At 41.9% G+C, this 23817-nt stretch overlaps 1 protein-coding gene across 2 annotated transcripts in view; it reads left to right on the top strand.

Annotated features, from left to right (window-relative positions):
- The first annotated feature begins 97 nt into the window (after positions 1-97).
- MAP4K5 (mitogen-activated protein kinase kinase kinase kinase 5) overlaps positions 98-23817 on the top strand; it is a 71704-nt gene continuing 47984 nt past the window's right edge. For both annotated transcript variants that reach the window (XM_026849608.1, XM_026849609.1), the window contains exons 1-2: positions 98-301; positions 22732-22789. In XM_026849608.1, coding sequence (XP_026705409.1) covers positions 194-301; positions 22732-22789 — 166 coding nt within the window. In that variant the 5' untranslated portion in view covers positions 98-193. The remainder of the gene's footprint in view (positions 302-22731; positions 22790-23817) is intronic.

Here is a 23817-nt window from a genome sequence, read left to right as displayed (position 1 = left end):
GGCAGCCGCGGCCCAGAGCCCGCCCCGGGAGCCCCCCCCTTCGCCCTCCTCCTCCTCCTCCTCCCTCCCTCCCTCCCTCAGCAAGCGCTTTCCGCCGCAGGAGCCATGGGCCGGCTGCCGCGTTAAGGAGCATCCCCGGCCGGAGGGGCGAGGAGGAAAGCGGCCGCTGCCCTCCCTTCCCCGGGGGCTGGAGATGGAGCCGGCGGCGCGGCCGAGCGGGGATATCCTGAGGCGGAACCCGCAGCAGGACTACGAGCTGATCCAGCGGGTGGGGAGCGGCACCTACGGCGATGTCTACAAGGTGAGAGGACCCGGGGAAGGGGGGCCCGGCGGGGTCCCCTCCGGGGGTCCCGTCATGGCGGTGCCGGGCTGAGGGGCTGGAACCGAGCGGGTCCCGAAAAACCCGCGCACAAGGGGCATCCCTGACAAAGCGTGAGGTTTCTTTCCCCGCCTAACTTATTTAAAAGGATTGACTTTTGCTTGGAGCACTGGAGAAGGGTCCGGGCTTACCCGTCGCCTCACTGATTTCTTAAGAGGTTTGAATTGGTGAATATTTCATCTGATGCTTTCCACGTTACTGCTGAAGAAGGTAGAGGGTATCTGTTTCCCGTACCCATTTCCAGAACGCATCAGTTAAAGTACCCGATTAAAAGTGTGGAAGTTTATCCCTGGGGTTAATAATAGCAGGCAAAAGTCAGAAGCAGCTTAAAGCTGCTCAGAAGCTGCAGCGGAGTTACGGCTCGTGGAAGAGTTAGCGCCACAAATCCCAGCAGATGCTCTTGAAACAGTGAGTGTTCATCGCCGGAACCTTGGGAAACGAAGGTGTAGGCATGGCGTTTTCCTCTGGGAGCTACGAGCCCCTTACCCCAAACGGCAGGGATGCTCAGCAGCTTTAAGGGCTTGGGTTGCGTATAAAGAAAACCTTAAAATTCCCAGCCTGCGTTTTCTCCTACATGGGAAGAGCGGCAGTGATGTTTTACTTTGTAACGCCGTTGAGTGTGTTTAAAATAGACCTGACACAACCAACCGTACAAGAAAAGGTGTGTTCCCTGCCACATGAAAGGCAGCCGTAATTGCTCATGCTGGGGGAGGGCTCTTCCCTAATGTTCAAATTGAACTTTTATAGATGGATCTTGTTCCCACCACCCCTTTGAAATGGTTACTTATGGCCTCGGGGAATTAATTTTAAAAGTTTTCATGGTGCATATTTACCTTCCTTTTTACTTTTTTTTTTTTTTCTTTTTCCTTCTAGAGTGCTGTGCACAGATCAGGCAATGTCTTTGCTAGGGAATCTAGCACTAAATCCTTTAAAAGGATATTTCACGTTTCATAAATCCAAAACTCAGCATATGTTGAGCGACTTTAAATATGCCTGCATGGTACAGGGCAGCATGGCGACAAAAAACTAGTTGCATTGCAGAGAAGTATTTTTGTGTCATCTCTTTATGGAAAAAGAAATATTCTGCTTCTCATTATCCTGGTAATTAGTGGAGAGCTGTGCTGACATGTCATACAGCTTCCGGTTCCGGAGCTGGTTTGAATGCATGGCTCTGCTCTGTGCCATGTAGACATATCCCCTTAAAAAGAAAAAAAAAAAAACAACAAACAAACCCACAACCCTCCCCCCTGCCTTCATTCTTTGAGTTATGAAAAATGTGCCTTCTATTCCCGAAGCAGTTTCAGATAGGAATAAACCCAAACCTTCTCATAGTGCAGCCTGGCAAATTTAAACCAAATTCTTTGGCAGTCTTTTTAGATGTTGTTATGAGTCTAAAACAAGTATAAAGTTAATGAGTTTAAAGTAGTTTGAGAGCCTACATTTGTTTCTAGGTCATTGGTTTGCTCTTTGTTTTTATAAAGCCCTGCAAACAGGGAGGAACTGTGTCAAGGGAATGCCGAGTTGGATGGCACTGGCTGTTATGACAAATATGCAAAGCAAACTTATTTTTAAAAGTCACTGATGTTATGTTAATTTTAAAAGTAACTAAGGTAAACCTCTTTTCCTGAAAGGACTTAACGTATAAACATTGCACTTTTATTTTTCTTAGTCCATGGTAAGTCTCTTAGCACAGATGGCACATCTTGTGCTTGCAGAGGGCTGTCAGTAGTGTTCTAAAATGCATTTCTTGGTGAATATTGATTGTTGTTATGTTGCAGAGCTCGGTCAAGGTTTGCTAGAGAGCGCTCTTAAATTAAAATGGAATTTTCCTCTCACCTCTTCAAGTGGTTTCTCTGCTCCATCACAACTAATGAGTCACCAGCGTCTCCAGCACAGTTGTTTTTAGGATGTCTAAATGAGGCAGCCTTTCTGATTATGGGAGATCAGCCTCTTCCTCAGATGTTTTTTGGTGATGGTGGTTCATGCTTCAAATTCTTCTTGGGGCATTTGGTAGCTTTTAGAGTAATTGGTTCTTTTTTGGATGTTGGAGGCAGAGGTTAAGCAAATATTTGTGTTCACTATTAGGTTACAGAAGAATATTTAAGGCCTTTCTAAAAATCTCCTACTCACTTTGCTTTTCATTACTACTGTGGAAGCTTAAAACTGAAATGTGTTTTCTTAGTGTTTGTGGGTTTTTTTTTTCTCTTGTATGTCACATGGCACACAATAGTTGATTGTAGAGTTGCTTGTAAGTACTGGATTGTTGATCTTGTTTTAATGTTGTTTTTTTCCCCAAAATGCATTTCAGGGTGAGATAGAAACCATGAATAAATAAACTATTTTCTTATCTATTCACAGAGTGTGTGTCTCCCAGTTTGGGTCTACCAGTCTTGGAAGTAAAATTTCCATTACAATTCTAATGTGTTAGTTATCTCATCTGGGTTGGGAAAGTTTTTTTCTTTCTAGTAGAGGATATTACTGTTAAACCCATTCTAATCCATTGGAATAATTTATCTCTCAAAGCATTGTATCAAGCTATCTTGAATTGCTGACTTCTGAAAGAGGCTGTAAGAACGAAGATTGGGTACTCGCTGGAACTTAATAATATGCTGACAGTATTTTTTTTTCTTTGTGCCCACTCTCTGTCAAATGGTTCACATCCTCAGCATCGTATCCCTTAACATTGCAAAGGTGAGGTTTTAATTTGGCTTTCCTGGCCAGATTTCTGTTTGCCCTCCTTGGTCATATACATGAAAGTCTCAAAGCAGTATTTAAAGATGATATAAGTCAGTTCATGCATCTGCATGGTCGTGCTGAAACAGACTTTGTGTGTGTGTGGTTAATGCAGAAGCATCCAGTTGACTAGTGTGTTAGAGCAGAAGATTAAAAAAGCCACTAGAAACCATAAATGGAATTTAGTCTCCAGCAGTAGGAAGTGGCCTGTCAGATCCCATCCCAGGTAAACTCCCCTAGCGTGGTTAGATGTTTCCCAGGATGGGTTTTCAGGCCAGCATGAGCTGTCAGTGAACCTGGAGCTTTTCAGCAGGGCCTTGGAGTCTAATTTGTATAAGGCTGGTTTTGATAACAAGTTCACATCAGCAGCTCTATAAGCATGTGTTTCTGCAGTCCATGATATTTTCTTTAAGTACTTGGAATAGGGTAAGAGTGGCCTGTTTTGGTTACCTTGTGGGATTTGTTTGCATCAGAACATCAAGTCATTAGGTAGTCATATGTACTTGTACATGATGGTGTCCTGGAGGGACTTAGAAAACAAGCACTGTATTAGGGCAATAATTTACTTTAGCTGTATTTTACTGGGATTTCCTGCATGGAGTTTTTATTTGACTGTTTTTTAATTTTTATATCTGTTTTTATTTGATGGGGAACTGGGGGGGTTCAGTCTGGAGAAGAGGAGGCTAAGGGGAGACCTCCTGGCCCTCTGCAACTCCCTGCCAGGAGGGGGCAGAGAGGGGGGATGAGTCTCTGGAGCCAAGGCCCCAGCGCCAGGCCCCGAGGGAATGGCCTCAAGCTGCCCAGGGCAGGGTCAGGCTGGCTCTGAGGAAGGATTTCTGTGCAGAAGGGGCTGTTGGGCGTTGGAATGGGCTGCCCAGGGCAGGGGGGAGTCCCCGGGATCCCTGGAGGGGTTGAAGAGTCGGGCTGAGCCAGCACTGAGGGATCTGGGGGAGTTGGGAACGGTCAGGGGGAGGGTCATGGTTGGACTGGAGGAGCTTCAAGGGCTTTTCCAACTGAGATGATTCTGGGATTCTGTTTATGAATGACTTAGAATGGGTTTGGTGGAGGGTTTAGGGGCAAGAATATCCTGTGTCGTGGTGAGAGGTGCAGGGTCACCACCCCTTGTGTGTAAAAAGGAATTTAAAGTCTCCTACATGTGTGTGTGCCTTCACCAACAGCCTGTTGACTCTGCTGGGGAACAAAAGACTTCCACTCACTACTACCTCCTCTGTCTCCTCCTTCCCCAACTACACAGGGCTTGGCTTTTTGTCCTTTTTAATGCAAGTGCCTCAAACAGAGTTTTAACTAATCTTTGATTTTGGAGAAGGGGAACAAAAGGATGGTTTATGCGGACTGTCTCTTTGAATGCTCTTGTTTGGCAGCTGAGCTGAAAGATCATGTATTTGTTCAGCCCAGCACCCTTTGCAGGCTGCTGTTGTGGGATGAATAGCTGGATATCTGTCCTCACGGAGCGGCGATGATCAAATATGATCTTATGGAGCACTTCTAAAGCTGTCTTGTTTTGATTTTTTCCAAGCAGGATTGTGAACAGTGCTACAGTAGCTTTCTTTAAAAGTAAGCATAGGGTATGAGAAATATACCTAATTAATAGCACAAACTCCCTGCAAACAAAAGATGCATTTTTATTGAATATCTTGGAAATTTCATTCCTTCTTGAGTCACCTGCTTGGTCTCCCTTCTTCTCCTGGGATTTTTTTTTTTTTTTTTTTTAATCTCCTGCACCAGATAAAGGCATTAACTTAGAAGAAACTTTGTTGATTCTTCTAAGAAGAATCAGTGGTTTGCCACTGATCACTGCTGCAGGAAAATAGTGAGCAGCGAAATCGGATCAGGGCAGACAGAGACTCTTTTGCTCAAATAGAGTTTAAAAAAAAAGATTTTTTTTTTTTAAAGGTTGCTGTAAAAGTGGGACTCTGTCCAGTTTGAGTCAGGTTTCCGCCCTGCTTGTGTGGTCAGTGCCTTATTCTTAGAGCTCTGCAGTACGATTCCTGGTCATAGGAAAGTTTCAGGGCTGTTGAGAACCTATATTTGATATTTTGAAAATAATTCTTAATGTCAAGTAGTTTCACAGATCATGAGAACTTACTAGTTAAAGCATTCTGCTACTTAAAGTCAACAGGTTAAGAATGGAATGTTAAGGCTTTGTTAATACCAGAGTACAGTTATGGCTGTGAGAGTTTTTAGTCACATATTCCCAACTTCACACTTTTTGGCAGCTGCAGACCAATTGGATTGGCCATCCCTGATTCAGCACTTCTGTCCCTGGTGAATATACATTGCTTACATGTAGAAGTTACCATAAAACATCTGTCACATCTGGGGATTCCACTCTTCTTCTCCAGATCAAAGCCTTCTGGTTAGCAGCGTTTGTGGTAACCATGCCTGAACTCTGCATACTCTTGTTTTTCCATACAAAGGGTGTTTAGAATGGCATCGAACCAGCGCTGTTGAGTTTCTTCTTGTTGCAGTGGAGTTTCTCTTCTGGGAAATTGCACGCTTTTCTTTCAGGGTGCAGTCAGTAGGATATAGATATATATTTCTGAGAACTAAGATGCTCAGTGGTGTATATAGACACCCTCTGTTAGGTTATTCAGGAATTAGAGGGAACCCCTTGCTTTTGCATTCATTATCTTTGTACGGTTTTTGTCTTATGAAGCATTTCATCTTTGTTGTGGAACATTCAAAGCTGTTTGGCTTTAAATATTACATCCTATTGCTAATGTTTTCTGTTGATGGTCGGTTATGTGGTGGGAATAGAGTATTTCTCCCTATGTCTGTTTCTCCCCATCTCTTACTTTCAAAAGCAGGTAGTCTCTGAAATCTTAAAAATAAGGTCTGATTTTTTTTTCCAGCTCTTCTGAAGAGAGTTGTCCTCCCAGGTTAGGTCCTCAGAGGAACCAAAGGAGTGGATGTGCAATACACTTTTTTGATGTGCTTCCATCAGCTTGTACCAAGGCTGTACCTAGCATCTCTTAAGCCAAGGAGGAACTGAGAGTCTGTTCTGTTGAGTTTAATGCCCTGTTGGTACCAGCCTTGTCTCTGATGTAGTCTGCTGTTGCACCATTACTCAGTCTAGTACTCATCCTTCAGGAGACATTCTGCTGGGTAGATGATTTTGTTTATTCCTCATTTATTCATGGTACAGTGAGGAGACTGCAGACTTGCAGAAGAAGGCGTTAACCAGAACAGGTTCTTTTGTTCCTGGCATGTTTTACACATCTTCGGAGACCAGTCTCAAACACCAGAGGTGTGCCTTTTCTGCCTTCCACCCCAGAGCTCCGTTTTAACGTGAGATATTCATACAGAGGAAGTGAATAGCACAGTTCATGTGTCCATTTTGAAACACATACACTACCCGCCCCCTGCAACAGCAGAAGAAATCTATGAGAAGGAAGAACATTTCAAAGATCAGAACATTTGCACACCAGTATCTGCTTCATCTTTGTTTCCAGAAGATGCAGCGGTCATTTTCATTACCAGTGCATTTGGGTAACTTTGAATGTGTCTGAGATTTATAGCATGAGGTGTCTGAGTGATTCCCATTTCCATCAGCAGAGGTGTGTGGTAGAAGTACACGGATGATCCATGTCAGAGAAAATAGCTCTTCCTGTCAGCAAGGCCGAAATGGAGTTTGCCAACAGATTTCGCTGACACCAGCAACTGTCTGTCCGCTCTGCAGCTGGGAAAACAAATATGCTTGCTACCTTTATTCATATTTGGCACCTGGCTTCTTGGTTATGCCTGTGAATGTAAAGAAGAGGCAGCATTAACCCAAGGTGATGCCGTTTGAGCACAATGCAAAACGGGTAGATCTTCATATTCATAAAAGAGGTTCTTCAACTCGAGGCAACCTCGATGCGTTGCATTTTAGATTGCCAAGGCTTTCTCGCACTTTGCCATTTTGTTAGGATTTCAGATTTTATATTTCTTCAAGAAGTTAGAATAGTTCTTTCCCAGTTGCTGAGGATTCTTAGTAATAAGAGTGCTTGGGAAGGTTTAGTGAATGCAGCAGCCTTTGATTTGTGGTTTATGGCAATTTTGGTGGTCCTGATTGTGTTCTGGAATTCCAGTGAAAAGTCAATGAGAAGGGCAGGGGGTTTTGTTCAAGATTTTGCATTTGTGATCTACATGCTACCTTGCTTTTAATGGGAGTAGATAAGTAAGGCAGACCTGACTCTGACAGTAGTTGAAAAATAGCAAAAAGCAATTTACTCCACCAGGCCTTCTCCAAACCTCCTTGCAGAGTGTACATATGGAAGAGGTTTTCAGAGATCATTTATCTGAACTTCCCATTTGGCCTCACCAAGTAGCATAATCTTTCTGACAGATTAACTCAATCTGTCTTAATTCTAGAGAAGGGGTCTCTATTTATGTACCACCACGTTCTTCTCCAAGCTGTGTTTTGCTAGACTGGAGAACATGTTTTACAGGCATCATACAGCGCTACTTGTTGTACATCTCCCATCTCCTTTCCCTTTCCTTGTTTAGGGAATCTGTTCAAGAGTGGCTTGTCTGAAAAATTGCAGTCCTTTCTGTTTATCAAAATAGCAGAGTGGCTCCACTGAGAGTGAAACACCTTTTAACTCTGTTCCCACCTAACCAGCTCTGCAAAATCTGTATCTTCATCAGTTGGATAATATTTAGCCTGTTGGCATTGTTCTGAGATCCAGATCTGCCTGCTCATGCGTTCCCCTGGCCTACGGGAAATGTCTCCATCACGTGAAGGTCTGAGCTGTCAGGAGCTCCTCGCATACAGAGGCTGGATAAAATGCTTTTCCTTCCTAGATTGTTTAGGGGAAAATTTCAGCATTTGATACAGAGAGTTTTCCATTCTGCTCTTCAGCTTTCTAGATTCCTTCATTAGAGTGATTAATGTTCTCCAGCACGGTGGATAGTGTCTGCAAGGACTATCTCAGCTGCTCAAAGAGCCAAAGCTTAACCTTCCTCCGTGGTGGATGGAAAACGCTGTGCCGAGAAGCCGCAGCTTGAGCACGTCTCTGGAGCTCTCCCACTCTTTTGGTGAAAAGAGCACATGGGAGGGTGAGCAAAGGAATTGCTTCTCATCTTCTCCTTCAGTTGGGACCAGAGCTCAGGAGCAAATTTGTTTTGTGGGTGCTGTTTTCATCCTGCCCCTGTCAAATGCCAAGGAAGGGGATTCAAGAGGGGACTGACTTACATGGAAACATTAGGAAGGGGTGGAAGGAGGGCATTAAGGATGGGCTAACATCTCAGAGTCAGTGACCACTGACAGAGCTGTTGGACACAGGACAGCAGAGGTATCAGATTATGGGACTAGTGCATCTAGCATCACAGATCTCTCAAAGTTGCTCACTTTTTAGGCTGTGGGATGCTGTGATGTGGTTTGAGCAGACACTGGTCAGTACACCCTGAGCAGGCAGTTAAAAAATCTGAAATTTGTTGCAACAGAGGGAGGACAAGAAGTGCCAAGTCTTTTGTTTCAAAGCCTTAACCTCTTCCAGTACTTTTCCCTAGTCTATTATCCTTTGTGTTGCTGTATGTGTTTCTACTGACTTCTCTGCTCCTGAAGATACTAAAAAGGTCATGCAGAATATAGTCAGGGATACCCTTCAGAGCTTTGAGCTCATCCACAGGCCTGGTGGCCAGAACTGCTGCATTTACTGAACTGATCCATCAAAACAGCATCTTTAATGCCATATTTGATATTTTGATGTGTTGGAATTACTCTTCTCAAAGTGTATTTTTGTGTCTTCCACATGAGTATAATGTATAGAAAGTTCATTTTTTCATAGAGGTGAGGAAGATTTTGCTGAATGTTTCTAGAAAGCTGAATGAAACATGTTTTCAGGTTAGTGTGAACAGCTGGATTTGTAGTCTGTTGAAATGTGAATTTTGAGACTATTTTAGAAAGGCAGGTGCTGTTTCTCTTCACAGAGCGAAGAGGTCATTGCAGGGGGACACTGTTGGCTTATTGGTGAGAAATTGTTCTCGAGCTTTCTTTATGTAGCTCATTGCTGTGCAGCATCGCAGGCATCATTTAATCTCATTTAATGTGATGATCCACCCCAAGAAGCTGTATTTTTGTTCTTTTCTGTGCTCCAAGTATAGCTGTTTGCTGATCATTGCTATTGAAGCAATACAGAGTTGTGTTACGTTTGTCTTAACTCGCTGTTTAAGGTACAGACATGCAAGTTAATCGTTGAATTATAATCATTAGACTCACAAAGATGTTTGGGAGATTTAGTCATTAATCTTAAGGGAAGATAAGTGGTAAAGTCTCTTGTACTGGCACAGAAATGTAAACATGGTAGGTAGAAAGAATAAAGGTGGGGCCATACCTTCTTTTATAGATGTACTTTATCTTGATAAAACTTAAAAGAATTAAGATTTGACAGGAAGCAATGCCTAGTGAGTGTTCGTTGCTCTCCAGTGATTAACAGCCTCAGGTATTTGTGTCGTATTTACAAGGGGTTTGAAAACAACAGCAGCTGAAATTTTTCTTTCGATGCACTTGGTCTACAGGGGGGGTAAAGGAGAGTATGTGATGCATCACTTGCAGGTATTCACAGTTTTATTGTCTGGCAGAACAGGGTTAATTTAAATATAATGATAAATTCTCTTAAGCAGCTGAGATCTCTTTTCATTTAAAACTGTTTTTTCTGAAAGAAGCGTTGCCATTTTCAATGCCCACTGCCTTGAGAGGACAATTCTGCTGTAGGGGAGGATAATGGGAAGATAGATGGAGGGAGGGAGGCAGGCATCTGAGCTGGCTCAGCTATGTGGGCATCGCTTTTGTAGCGTTAGCAGCTCACGAGGGGTGAGGGTTTCTGAGGCTGGATGGCGTGTATCTGCATAGTCAAAATACCTTCACCAGCATGATATTTAGGAGGAGTTTAGGTCAGTAATTGGATGGGATAAGCAGTTTCTGATAATGCTGTTTCGTTTTGTTAGGCATGTCTGCGTTTAAATTTAGTTACTGTTTGAGTTCTGATCCTCTGCTTCTTGGTTAATTATGAGAGACATGACTGAGTTTTTGATTAACATAGTGCCTTTAAAACTTCACCAAACAGTTCCCATCTAGAGTGTGTTTTAAAATTTGGCTGACAATATCAAACTGGTGATGAAGGGGCTTACGAGGGTGGGTAGGTAGATCTTGAGAACCTTTTATGATTTGCCATCGCTTCAGCAGTCACAACTGACTGCCTGTTTAGGGTACAGGAACATAAAATTTTTGATTTTTTTCTCATTCCGTGGGTGTTGAGGTTTGTCTAAATCCTGCAGTGGGATGTCTTGAGTACGGGACTGACTGTGCTGGCTCGAGCAGCGAAGTTAGCTCCTGTAGGGGTGGAGGAGGAGGACAGGCAGATTGTGGCTTTTCTCCATAAAAGCATGGTACGATGAAATTCTCAAAGAGGTGAAGCAGTCGTTGCCTCTATTTCTCGGAGCCTCGGTGCTTCAGGCAGCATGTGGAAAGCGTGTGTGAGACACTGCCTGCCAACCAGGCTGGCTGTGCTTGGTTTGCCCTAGCAGAGGTGTGGTACCAGGCTGTTTCCTTATCAGCTTTATCTTACCCGGGGATGCAGTCTCACTGGACGCCGAGTTCCTCTTGACGTTATGGCTTTGACCCTCCTACTCTCTCATGGTTTCTGCTTTCAATGCTTCATCCATGTGTATCACTTTATTTAGTTACAGGAAGCTTTCCGAAGCTTGGAGTGGAATTTGCATGTGATCCCTGTGTGGTTGCCCTTTGATTACGTGAGTTCAGTCTCTGCTGTTTGTGTGCAGGGAAGGGCAGTAACAATAGCTTAAGCTTCCTGCAGGTGGAATGTACTTGCAGGATGTATCATGTCTTGCAGAGACCTTATAGTACATGTTATATTACGTGTGACCGGGTTAGGGTTTCTACTTAAAGATGTGGCTATCATCTATTTTGATTTACAGGACTGCTTTTTCATTCATTCTCTGCATTTTGACTGCTGTCTTACTTAAGGAAAAGAAAAACCCCACAGGTCAGTGTTTTATTTCTCAAAGGTCCCGTGGCTTGCTCCGTTCTGCTAAGCGGGTGTCTGGGTCATCAGACCTCCAATACAGCAGTTCTTAGGACAACAGGGATGCTGAGGACTGAATGCATGGGGCAGCTGGACTAGCCCTTAGGTTTTATAGCTTCATGCCAAGAGGAAATCTTGTATATGTAAAAAATTAACCTTCCCAGCGCGCTGTGTCGTGTTTTCTAGAGTAGAGGGTGCTTGCAAGCTGAGGGGTAGTTTTGGGAGCAGGGAAGCAGTCAGACTGCACAGTCCCTATCGTGATTTCCTCCAGCTTTCTCAAACACATTCCTTAGTGGTGTCTGGCTCAGGGAGGCTGGTCCATGGAAAATCCACACAGCTGCTGAAGGGAGAGGATTACATTTATGGGGGGAGGGAACTGCAGGCTTTTGCAGAGTTGGAGAGCAGACTGTCAGGCTGAGCAGCTTCCTGGGATGAAGGGGCATTGCCTAAATAGCCTCTGGGACCCACTGGGGATCAAGCAAAGGCCAGTTCAAAAACATTTAGAAACAAAGAGGGATAAGGCAAGATGGAAGATGTTCTCTAAGTATGTTAAAATAGAAAAGAAAAAAAATATTTCTTTAAAATTCCAGTTAAATCATCAAGCCTAATTTAATAATACAGTTTCTGTAGTATGCATCTTATTTGAGCAGCATGCTTCTGGTCTATGTTTTAAAGAAAGTTGAACCAGTGAAGTGAGGAAGTCACTGGCCAAGTGCTTGAAACGAGGCTACTGAAGTGAAACCAATGCTTGACAACTATAGTAGGAAAAAAAAAAAAAAAAAAAGTTTTCTTATTTTCAAGTGATACCATTTAAATGAGTGCATGTCAAAATTTAAAAAACAAGGAAAATCAAAACAGTTTCTTTTCTCTCCTCCATTCTGGCTAAAAATAAGCTGTGAGAGGTTAAGATAGCTGGAAAATAGTGAAAGGTATCATCTGTAATGAAATGGCAGCGTATTTCCTCCCTTAATCAGCAAAACATACCTTATACTTAACCTTTTTCATATATCTAGCACAATTTAAAGCTGTAATTTTCCTCGTTACAAAATTTACTAAAATGTCATTTCTGTTTATTTCAACAGAATCTCAGGCTGTGATTTTTGAATTGCCTGCTGAATTAGAAATATTGCTGATCTCTATTTCATCATCGTAAGATATAAAGTTAAGATTGTAAAATAAATGTTGGGTTTTATTCTAGTAGAAACAGCTGAATAGTGGTAGCATCCCAGTAGTCATAAAGGAGGAGGTCCCAGTAGGAAGTATACACATGTACACAAATGAAATTGAGATAAAATCATTATGTTTTACCCATTTTCCACCTCAAGAAGGTGGCAGTTGATACAGTACAGGTGCAAACCAAAGTTTAATTTTGAGACAGAAAAATAATCTCCCTACTCATAATTTTAGTTAATTTTCTTTAAACTTCTTTGATTTACACAGCTCTTTTTTTTTTTTTAAATTATTTTTTTCTTTTCTGGTCACTGTTTTATTTAACAATAATAACAACAAAGAACAAAACACCCAGACCTACTTTCTTCATAAAGACAACTTTATGGCTTGTTCCTTTTAGTTTTCTAGCTGTGAGTTCATATCTGAGGAATTGAAATTTTAAGGAGGCAATTACTGAACAGCGTTGTTGGAGTTTGTTTTTTTTTTTCTCTACTTAAATCTACATTTTTTTACCTGCACCTCTCTAGATTCTATCAAATAAAATACAGTAAGGAAAGGGAGTCGATGTGGATGTGTACCCTGGGTTTGGAAGGCTTGGTATTGCCAAAGAGCCTGTGTGTGACATGAAAAGCTAGGGGGGTTTGCCCAAACACTCTGGAGTTCAAAACGAGCTCAGATACAGCATGGAGTACTGCAGTTCTAGGCAAAATAGCTTCAATAAAACAAACAAAAAACCCCAGTAAAATGCATACACTTGGATATTTTATTCTGACTAATCTGAAAGTATGCCCAGAAGGGTTTCTGGTGTTTTAGGAAGTTGCCTGCAGATAGAGATGGTATAAGAGCTGCCATCTCGGAATTGCAGTTTCTTCTCCTCTTTAAAATACCAGCAGTGGTTCCTCAGTTCTGCCTTTCTGAAGAAACACATCTTATTGTATGTTAGCTCATGGTCACAAAACAAGGCAGTAAAAAAAATTTTTTTTTTTTTTTTTGTATCAAAAAAGTAAAACGATGGTCTTAAATTCTTTAATGCAACACAGGTGACTTTTTTTTTTTTTTTTAAAAAAGAAGGCAATCCATTGCCTTTTCCTTCAGAAATTTGTTTTCTCCCTGCCTAGAAAGTGAGGTTCTTTGTTGTGATGAGAAAGCACAGTCTTGTGCTTTGTATTTCCTGTAAGACTGTGACATGTTGCTTAGAGGTTCTATCCTTGTTATGTACAAATAATTGTAAGTTCTTCATAGCTTCCCTGAAATGAAAAATGTTAGTGTCTTCCTTTTGCATGTAGTGGGGTTAGTAGTGCTGTCCTGATTTGGTGAGGATGTTTGGAGACTATCTGATCAATTCACTGATTTATTTTTTTTTTAGTGAAGAGATGTAGCTACTTTTCTTCAAATATCTTGGTTGACACATCTCTTAGTTCTTTCTAAGGAATAAATAAATTCCCCTACAGCTGATAAAACAAGTAAACTTTTAATGTTACTTGAAATTTTTACTCCAAGATAGTGTGGGGATTTTTCTTGTGTCATGGCCTATGCATTCAACATAGGAATAAAATAAAATTTTTGTACCTTTTGTTTTTTCCTAACTTCTGGTGAATAAATGCTTTTAAAATCCATCTTGGTTTGTAGTTTGATGGTATCTCTCTTTATTTTTTTTTTTTTTTTCTTTCCCTGTTTTATATCCTGGCCGGTAAAGCTATTAGGCATCTGCTCAGTTTCAGGTATAATAGCAGATTCATGGGCTTCTTTGATTTGTATGATCTCATGTTATGTTAAAAATATATATATATATATATATATTATCTGGAAAGTGAGCTATTTCTATCAACATTTCAAAACAATCTAATTCACATAGTTGTAACTTGAACAGATTCTTTTCTGTTTTGGTTTTTGCCAGTGGTCTGCTCCAAGTGAGTCAAAATTGGGCCAATTTTTTTTTTCTCTTTTTCCTTTTCCCCTCATGTGGTATTTGTTTGTATCTTTTGTGCTGCATTAGTTGCTAAATAGTACTTTTGTGGTCAGGGTCTGTTTCTAGCTTTAGCTTTTCAGTTTTGGAAGGGTCATGCCAAGTATTTTTCAAAGGCTGATCTGCCAAGAGAATTTCATAGGAGAATAACCAACCTCGACTTGGAAGCATATAGCTGACTTCTTTTGTTATTTTTTTTTTTTCCCTAAATAAATGTTGTTAAGATGTGTACTGACCTTTGTTGTTGTTAGCCTTATTGCCATAGGTCTTTGTCCTTCAGTAGTTATTGCTAGGAATGAGAATGAAATGTTTTAGTGGCTGCTGAGATCTGTAAAGCCACTTTGCTTATACAAATCCTTAGTCTGGTTTTCTGTGCTGGAATAAAAGCAGTTTGCCTAGCATCATTAATGAGCTTTTAATCCCTTATTACTTGAGTTAATTGGCCTTGAGTGAGAAAGTGTCTGAAGTCTGTGAGTGAAAGGTAGATTCCCCTCCTCCCAATTTTCTCTGCAAGAGATACACTATCTGAATTTCACCAACTGCCAGCAAAAGTAAATACATTTAAGCCTTATTTGCATTATAGCTGTGCTTTGGAGTGCCCGTTGCAGATCTTACTGCATTGGATTTCACGGTTTGATGTGGAATTTATTTAAACCCTGGTACTTCTGTGTGTTCTGGGTTCTGCCCCTTCAATAAGGGAAACTGCAAGTGCTGTAAATGTGGAAATAGGGAGTGACAGCTGTAAAGTTTGCCTCCTGCCTTGTACTGATGCATGTTCCTTGTCTGAAGGACAAGGAGTGGCAGCGTCCATGTGGAGAGCACCCACAGAATCAATATTTGTCTTCGTACGATATTCGGCTCTGATATCCAAAGTGGTGGCTCTTTTAGTAGTGCCACTGCAGTATATACTAGCTGACAGAAGAAATTCAAGAATACATATAAAAAGCAAAATTAGCACGTGAATCTTTATTTTTGGTTTATCCTGAAAAGTAGTTGGTTGTATGAGTCTGTTCTCTTTTAGTGTATTGAATCCATAAAGTCTCTGTTAGAGAAATGGCTTCTGAAAGCTTCTGTGCCTTTCGCTATAAAGGAGCCTGGTACTGCTCTCCATCTCAGAAATCCAGCTGGAAGATTACGGGGTGAACAATCGCCTCTGGGTCTTTCTGCTTCCTAAAAGAGAAACAGCCCTGAAAATTAGAAATTGTTGTTAGCTATCTTTTTTTCAGCAGGAAAGACTAGCGAGACATCTGCTTCACATGTGAGCTGCCCTGGCACACTTCAGGTGATGAACTCAGAATGGGAGGGACAGTTGTTTCTGTCTTGCACAAACCTCAGCCCATTCAGTAAGATTTACATTAATATTTGACAGAGTCATCCAGTCATTCCACTTTTTTTTTTTTTTTTTTTTTTTTTTTTTTTTTTTTTTTTTTTGTTAAGCTATCCTCTTGTTGTTTCTTCTACATTTTTAATCTGTCCCTAGACATTCTCGCAAGAAGAAGAGTGTGTTCAGCATCTGTTATGGAGATGCTTTCAGCACCAAGCAAGAGGGCCTTTGTTCAGTCCAGTACTTTTGTTTAAATTTTCTTAGAATGGGGCTGTGGGGAATTATGGCTTGGTTTTGCTTTTTTTTTCTTATATTAAAAAAAAAAAGAGGTGGAGGGAAAACCCCACAGAACTGCAGTAACTGCACCTGTATGGGTTTGGTACATGGATCCATCTAAGTGGTAAGATACAGGGGAATGCAGGAAAAAAATTTCTGAGTTGTATATTGCTTCTGTGAGTCTTCTGAGGGTGCTTGTAGTGTCTGCTGCCTGGGTCAGGGACAGGAACCACCATGCTCTCTACTCTCTGCTTGGGTTAACCTGCAAATTTTCAAGGAATTTTTTTTCTCAGCTTTCAGAGAGTTTGATTTCTTTTACAAAAGTGCTTTCCTAATGTACATGACTGCAAAAGGTTTGCAATATCCTTCTCTTGTGAAGGATAGCACTCTACAATTCTAGACTCACACAGTAGTGATTAACTCTTGCTGCTTTTAAGCTGGGTTGCCTGAGAAGCTTTCTGGCGACATACTAACTTATTATGAATCCCCAGCTCCACAGTGTTAAACTCGGCTTGGTAAAGAGAGACTGTTTTTTAAGAGTAAATCCAGCATTGCTGTTCTTTGCTTTAGCTGCCTGATAGTCTTCCAGCTCTGTTTACAAAACATTTTTTAAAACTGACAGACTGATTTATGTAAATACTAAGAGTAAGCAAAATTACATAGTTAATTATGATAAACACTAGGAACACTTATTTGAACTTTTATATTAGGACATAATTGAAATTCTGGTACAGACCAGCATCCACCAAGGTCAAATTCTTCTCTAACATGTTGCTTGCTGCTGGGGTAAATGGTAAACTGGTCAGATGAGAAACTTAATCCAGTCTGGCAGTTTCTGTCAGAATTCTCAATTGCCTCTCGGGTACTGATTTTTAGGGATGTTTGTTTGCATGTTCACAAAAAACCCCAAGCAAAGGATGAAACCCACCAAACGTACTGTTCTGTTAGAGTTACCAAGGCCCCCTGAGGACTTGCTGTCCTTCATGGCAGGTCTCTGTCAAGGCTGTAGTGTAGCAGGAGACCTCAGGACCCCACAGTTTGTCTTGAGGGTTTCTCCTTGTGTGCTGGGAACAACAGCGAGAATTTGGGGGCCTCATCTTGAGAAATAAGTCCTTCCTTTGCAGAAATGTTTCATCTCTTTTATGTAACTAGTTCGAGCATAGGATAAAAAAAATGAAGTGGGGTTACATGCAAGAATAGGTCACATTCATTGGAGCCTTTGTATCATACGGGAGAGGGATACTACACCACGAAGTGAAAAACCTGAATCCTCATGTAGAAAAGTTCACGGCTGAAGTGCTGCTGAAGGGTCTGGTGGTTGTGCCAAGCTGCGGCAGCTGCTTGATGAAGTTTTACTCCACATGTGGGCTGGTTGTGGTGGAGCCATCTTCAAGAGCCATCAGCTGTTTGAAGGTCTCTGTGCCCTTGCCTTCTGGTACATATGTGCAGTAGTGTTTGTTTGGGTGTCCTGTATCAGATAGCTTTTTTTTATTCCTTTGATGCCTGTAATATTTTGGATTCTCTTTTCTAATCACAACTGAAATACCTCCTGTGCTTCCTGTGTGTAAGGAAGGAATCTGTTTTCATGGATTTCTTTGGATCCCCTTAGCTGTCAGTGGTAGATGTGAATTCAGAGATGTAGGTGAGTTCAAGGGTCTGATGATGCTGTGAGATACGGAAAAAACAACATGGCATAATGGGAATTGCAAAACTACACAGAGCAGGTTAAGAGTTACAAAGTGTAAGAGGTCAGAAGTTTCTCATCTGCTTTCTAGTTTCTATTTCAGTCGCTGGGCAAGAGGTCAGGGCACCTTTTGAAGGTATACACAGTAACTGAGGAGAAGCAGGCAGCACTTGAGACAGCAAAACACCACGGTCACTGGTGAGTGAAGCTTGGCAAGGACTGAATAAGATGGGGATGCATGGGAGGGTTGCCACAGGAGCTGCAATTATGATTAGATTAAATGAAGACATGGTCGAACAAACGGCTCTTCTGGTGAATTGGGCTGTTGATCCAAGGCTGGAGATCAGATGACGACATTTGGGCGAGGAGGGGATTTCAATGGAATTTGAAAATACTAATTTGGAGTCTGTGAGAGTGGTATTGCTGTCTGAATCTTCCCTTCTCTTCCTCAGTGCTGAAGGAGAAAGTGGCTGGACAAGGAGACTGAGCACAAAAGCTTGCATTCAGATGTCCAAATGAAATGAGTCTCCAAATTTTGACCATCTCACATGGCTTAGTACTGTGGACTCCCTAGGGTGGAATTGTTTGGCTCGCACTCTTAAAAATAAATAAAACAAAACTGAAAAATGCATAACTGGTTCTGAAACCGGTTTTCTGTGTTATTTCTGGTCATTAACTGCAGAAAGTGTCCTACCCAAAATGCTTTTTCTCCTGTGCAGTGTTTGGGTGTGAAGTGGGAAGCGTCATACACTGGCATTGCCACGGGTGACACATTGGCTTCCACTGCCCCCCCAACAGCTTTTTGATGCAGTTCTGAGAAGAAAATTAAGTCTTTCTGGGAAATCCCAGTGACTTTTTTAATGTGTGTAATATCATAAAACTCTCCCAACTCCCCCAAACCCTAGTTCTACTATTAGCACACCTCTCATTTTTGAGCCTGGTGTTGGGACACGCCACCGACGTTGTGCCTAGGTTGGAAGAACACGTGTTGCTCCTGGGCCAAGAGCCTAACACAGGTTCTCTCTGCAGCGAGTCCTGGTTGCAGCAGGCATTGTGCAGATCCCAATTCATTTGCTGGGAGAGTGTCTCAGGAAAGTGCCACCATTTGCTTGTTCAGCTCTTAAGCACTTTCTGAAGCAGTTTGAGACAGGACCATGGGTTTAAAGGAAGCTTTACTCTGTGTGTAGGCTTGAGGGAATCTGGGTTGCGTTGGCTGGTGCTGACACATGCTGGGGAAAAAAGTGTAATGATTATTGTACTGTCACATTGAACTAGTGACATGAAGTCTCCTAGGTTGCTACAACTATGCAATGGGATGCTCAGAAAAAGAGGAATACTTGTGTTTTGTTTCATTTTGAATACAGACTGTGTGATGTTCTGTAGTATTAGTACTTAGCTGTTAAAATATTTTGGAAGAGCTGTGCTCAGTAGGATGCTGTCACTCACCCTAAATCAGGCTGTAGGACAACTTAAGAAGAGGTGACCAAAAGAATACTACCTAGCTCTTCTTTCTCAGTAAATACACTCTGTATATGACATTGAGCAAAATAAATCTGTGTGGCTCACCTCATTCAAATACACCCTTGTTCTGGTCCCATTCTTGTGTAGGTCAGGTTTTCTGTTGGAGTTTTGCAATCCTTCTACCAAATTCCCATAGTTTTAATTTTCCTTCTGAGTAATGTGGAACATAATTTTCGGTTTTGAGTCTCATTGAAAGATCAATACTAACAGATAGGAAAAGCTCTGTCTTCCTCTCGGGGAAAGTCTTGCAGCAAGTCTCTGGATCTGTCTGGGAAGTTGAGCTCCACTTCTGTCATGTGGGGACCAGACCACATTGCTGGTGGGGTTGTGGGCTCCAGCACAGGGGGGAGCTGTGCAAATGCTGAGCCTTTAGTGTCAAGATGAGTTTTTAGGAGACTTCCTTATATATTGAAGGAGCCCAGGCCAGCAGAATTAAAGACAACAAGAAATCTATCAGGTTTCATCTTCCATTAGACTGAAATATTAGAAATGTCAGAATTCAGAAGAGATCATCAAAGTTCATGACACGTCATCTTTATGTGATGAATACGTATAAATGATAACTTGCTATGTCAATAATAGCTCATGGGGTGCTGAACAGCAGCTATACTTGTTAATTGGCAGGTCTGGATTACTTGGCGTGCAGGAGAGAGCAGCTCCCCTGGCCTCTGGGTGGTTTCAGCTAATTTTGAATTAAGACTTGAAATACTGAGAAAATTTCAGGGGACAGGAAGGAGGCAGATATTTTGCTGGTGGGCTTTAAAAATGTAAATAAGATGACTATCAGAACTATAATTCCTTATCTTCAATTTCCCCCTCTCCACTGAAGAAGTATATTAATAAGACAAATTGATAGATCATTAATTAATCCTTCACATCAGGGAAATTATGGAGAACTTATGTTTTTGTCAAATATAATTTGTAGTAAAGTTTCAGGTTTGAGTTACAAAGCCAACAATTCCTGCCTGTGACTCCCTTGATGCTGTGTAATCCTTTTTTAAAAAGTGAAATAGTGCAAACTGTAGTCACGCATAGGAAATTAGTTGAGAATTTCTTTAACTAACAGGTCTCAAAATGATTTCAAGAATCCTTATTTGACAGTTTTTATATCTAGGTGTGTACCATGGAGAACCAGACTTTAGCCCTCGCCTTCTTACATTTTTAATGATTTGCAAGATAACAGTAATTCATTATTGATCAAGTTTTCAGCTGACAGGTGTGGAAGAGAAAAGATTAAAAACCAAGAGTGACAGCTGAGAGATGTGTGTACCAGCGTAAAGCTGGTGCAATCCAAGATGAAGGAACAAAAGCCATCAGTCACCTTTGTGGACAGGTGATGTCTCTTGGGAAGCAGTTTGGGTAATTTGCTACGTGCTTGCAGTACGACTGTCTAGACTGAAGATCTAATACAGTTCCTGTATCCGTGAGCATCCAAACAAGGCTACTGAGGATCAGGGAATACTCAGTGGTTTTGCCTTTGATGCTGGCACAATAGGAGATAAGTAGCGTGTGTGGTCCTGGTGTCATCAGCTCAAGAATGTGTCTGGTTGGAAGATTAAACTGTAGGACCAGAAAACTGGTCTTAGGGCGAGTGGCTCAGATAACTCGATGTGTTTAGTTCATAAATACCAACCTAGTGAAGACTTTCCATTCCAGCAGACAAAGTTTGGTGGTTAAAACCCAAAATAGTCTTATGTCCAGGCTATAGATTATATGGAAAAATTTAATGGTAATATTGGACAGCAGCAGGGCACAATTTGGTGAAGCTCTGTGGTCTGTCGTGTGTGAGAGCCGAGAGCCAGTAATTGCAGTGATCTCTGGCCTGAACCTTCGCGTCCCTGCCAAGCAGTCTGCGTACCAAAGACCTTTGGCAGACTACATCCATTCTTTCAGGCTTCAGCACAACAGTAGCAGTGGCAGTTATGGCTTATATGGAAAAGCAATATCTGTAAGTAATACAGTCTTTTTTGTACTTCAGAAACAAAGCTGATCTGAAAACTGTGCAATCTCCTTTATCGGAGCAGCTTTTGCTGCTTGTGGGTACAAGCGCGGATATGGAGGTTCCCTGGCTTCACCAAGATGGAGTGTGTGCGTGGTCTCTTACGGGAACATCTGTGTTTCATATTGTTAGGTGTCACAGTACCAGGGAGGTCCTAATCCTTTGTCCGTGCTTGGATGTGTGCTCCTTCTGGATGTTGAAGGATAGCAATGATTTTGCTGTTGTCTTAAAAACACCTCTAGTAGGAAGGTACTTTAAGAAGTGGTAAAGGTTTCCTTTGTGGTTAACAGATCGCTATCTGTTTCTGTGTTCACTGATTTGGTCTGTTGGCTTCAGCTGTTTGGTTCTGTTGTCCAGATTTTCTTTGACTTCACTTGAGCCATATTTGTGTCCTTGGCATGCATTTTGACACCGAGCAGCACTACAGGACTTTGAAAGGCCAGTTCCTACTATTCGTCCTTTTAGGTTTTTCCCTGGCTGGAAAGCCTTTCCTGCTTTGGAAGCTTGACTAAGCGTTGACAAAACTGAGGGGTTCATCTTTCAAGTTCTTGCTTTACATGTTGTTAAATTAAGATGACTTCTTGTCCACAGGCAAGAGAAGAGTGTTTTGTTCTATAGCAGCTTCCTTCAGTTCAGTCCACAGGGGCAAATTTGCTTTGCATCCTCATCTTAAGTAACTGCCCAAATTGATTTCACCTAACCAAATTCTCTTTCAATTTTCTATAATTTACCTCTTAACCAGATTTCCTCTGTTCAGAAGACTCTGCAGGTTTGTTAGCATAATGCAACAGTTGGATTTAGACTCCTGTAACTTTTGGATGATCAGCAAAAGGGGAATGCCACAGTGCCTAATTGGGTCAGGTTGTTTGTCAAAAAGAATATAGTTTAGCTCTGGTGGTGGTACCTGAGTGATTTAGAGCTCATTTTACTAGACTTAAAAGTGTTAATGAAATCTCCTCTTAAAACTTTCTACATCTGAGGTTCCTGTACCATTTTCCTCCAGCACTGAATTCTCATGTATGAGGTTTACTACTGTAAAGGCTTAATTGGAGCTCCCTACCTTTTCTTCTTCTCCAGGGTCATGAGGACCACTCGCCTCTGTCGGGGTCTGCAGGAGGGAGTTTGTTTTCAGTTAAGTTGTTTGAAGGGAGCTGTGACTCATCCGTGCTGCATCTGCAGTGCTTCTCCCTGCCCCTCCACCTCTCAGTTCCACTTCCCGAGCACACCGAGGTTTAGCACCAGGACGGGGGTGGTTGAGCAGTGCGAGCTCCATGCTCTGACAGTCCACGTTTGCTTTTGTACCACCCTAGCAAGCACGGATGGCAGAAACTTCTCAGCTTCAACAACCCTTAAAAACGGTGTTTTAGAGGCACAAACTCTCATTTGCTGGCAGATAGTTGGGGTTTTTTTAAAGTCTTCGAGAGGAACTGCCAGTAATGCTTCACAGCTCCAACTAGGTTGATGCTGTGCTGATACCAAAACCAGATAATCCTCACCCAGGTTACTCTCAGCTAACTGCATTGTGCCATATCTGTAAGACAAGACAACATCACGTATCTTTTCACAGTTTGCAAGACTGCGTGAGGTGCCTTTGCTGTATAATTAAATATGTCTTAACTCTCTTATTTCAGGCTAGAAATCTTCATACAGGAGAACTGGCTGCTGTAAAAATAATCAAGTTAGAGCCTGGTAAGTTTTACATTCTTTTCTGTATTTTTGAATTGCATTTTCATTTCTTCCATATGTTTATTTTCACACGGCTCTGAAGCTCAAGACAAAAGAAGCGTTGGGGGTTGTTGTAGTTAGAGTGGTTAGATGACAGGAAGCACTGCAGGATGTACCATTACTTTTGGCTATGTCCTGCTCACTATTTCCTTGTTTGTGCTTATCTGCCTTATTGATTGTTGCATAAAAAGGTGTTGCGGTTACAGTTCGTTGTTAGCACATAGATAAGATTAAGGACAGATAGTAAACTGTGAGCTCTGAGACAGTAGGGAGCTGGTAGGCAGTGTGAGGTGAAAAGGGGAAGGGACCAGGCAGTGATGCTCATGGCCAACAAAGGTGTACTGGGAAAAACCAGATCCAGCTTTTTTAATGTGTCGTCTTCTTTCTAACCTGTGCTGAGGGAGGAGGATGGCTCGTACTATAATTTCTCCATGCATTTTCCACCACTCCTTCTAAAAACAAGAAATGCAGGAGAAACTCACTTGTTCCCTGAGAGATTTGCTGAGCTGAAGCCTAATCTGAGTCCTGCATAGAGAGCTGAAATCAGAAGTTGTGTCCTGAGTGGAAATGAGGAGAGGAGCTTTTTATCTCCTCAGGAATAACTCAGTCCCACCTGAGATTCTTGTATTTGTTTGAAGAAGGAATCTCTCATTACTTGGTGTACCTTTCAGGTCTCTCCTTAACATAGTCCTCATCTCTGCTGTGTTAGTCTCCCTGGGGTTGTGCCTGAACTGCGGTGCTGTGTCTGTTCAGAGCCCTGGCTCTCTGGGACAGGGGCTGAGGGAGGCTCCTCCTCTGAATGTGTGTTTGCCCAGTGCTCGTGGACTGACATCTGTAGCCTGTGAAACAATTAAGGGAAGATTAAGGAAGCAGTAGGGTTTATGGAGACATGGTGAGATAGGGTCCGTGACTGGAGTGCTGCAGGGAATAAATACAGACTCCTCAGGCAGGAAAAATGGAGGAAAGTCTGGAAATATATACGATGTATATGT

Source organism: Athene cunicularia (genome assembly GCF_003259725.1).
Source record: "Athene cunicularia isolate RWA chromosome 5 unlocalized genomic scaffold, athCun1 chr5_part1, whole genome shotgun sequence".
In the NCBI taxonomy this organism is placed as follows: Eukaryota; Metazoa; Chordata; class Aves; order Strigiformes; family Strigidae; genus Athene; species Athene cunicularia.
The sequence above is the reverse complement of the archived record's forward strand: the minus strand, read 5'-3'. Positions and strand labels throughout refer to the sequence as shown.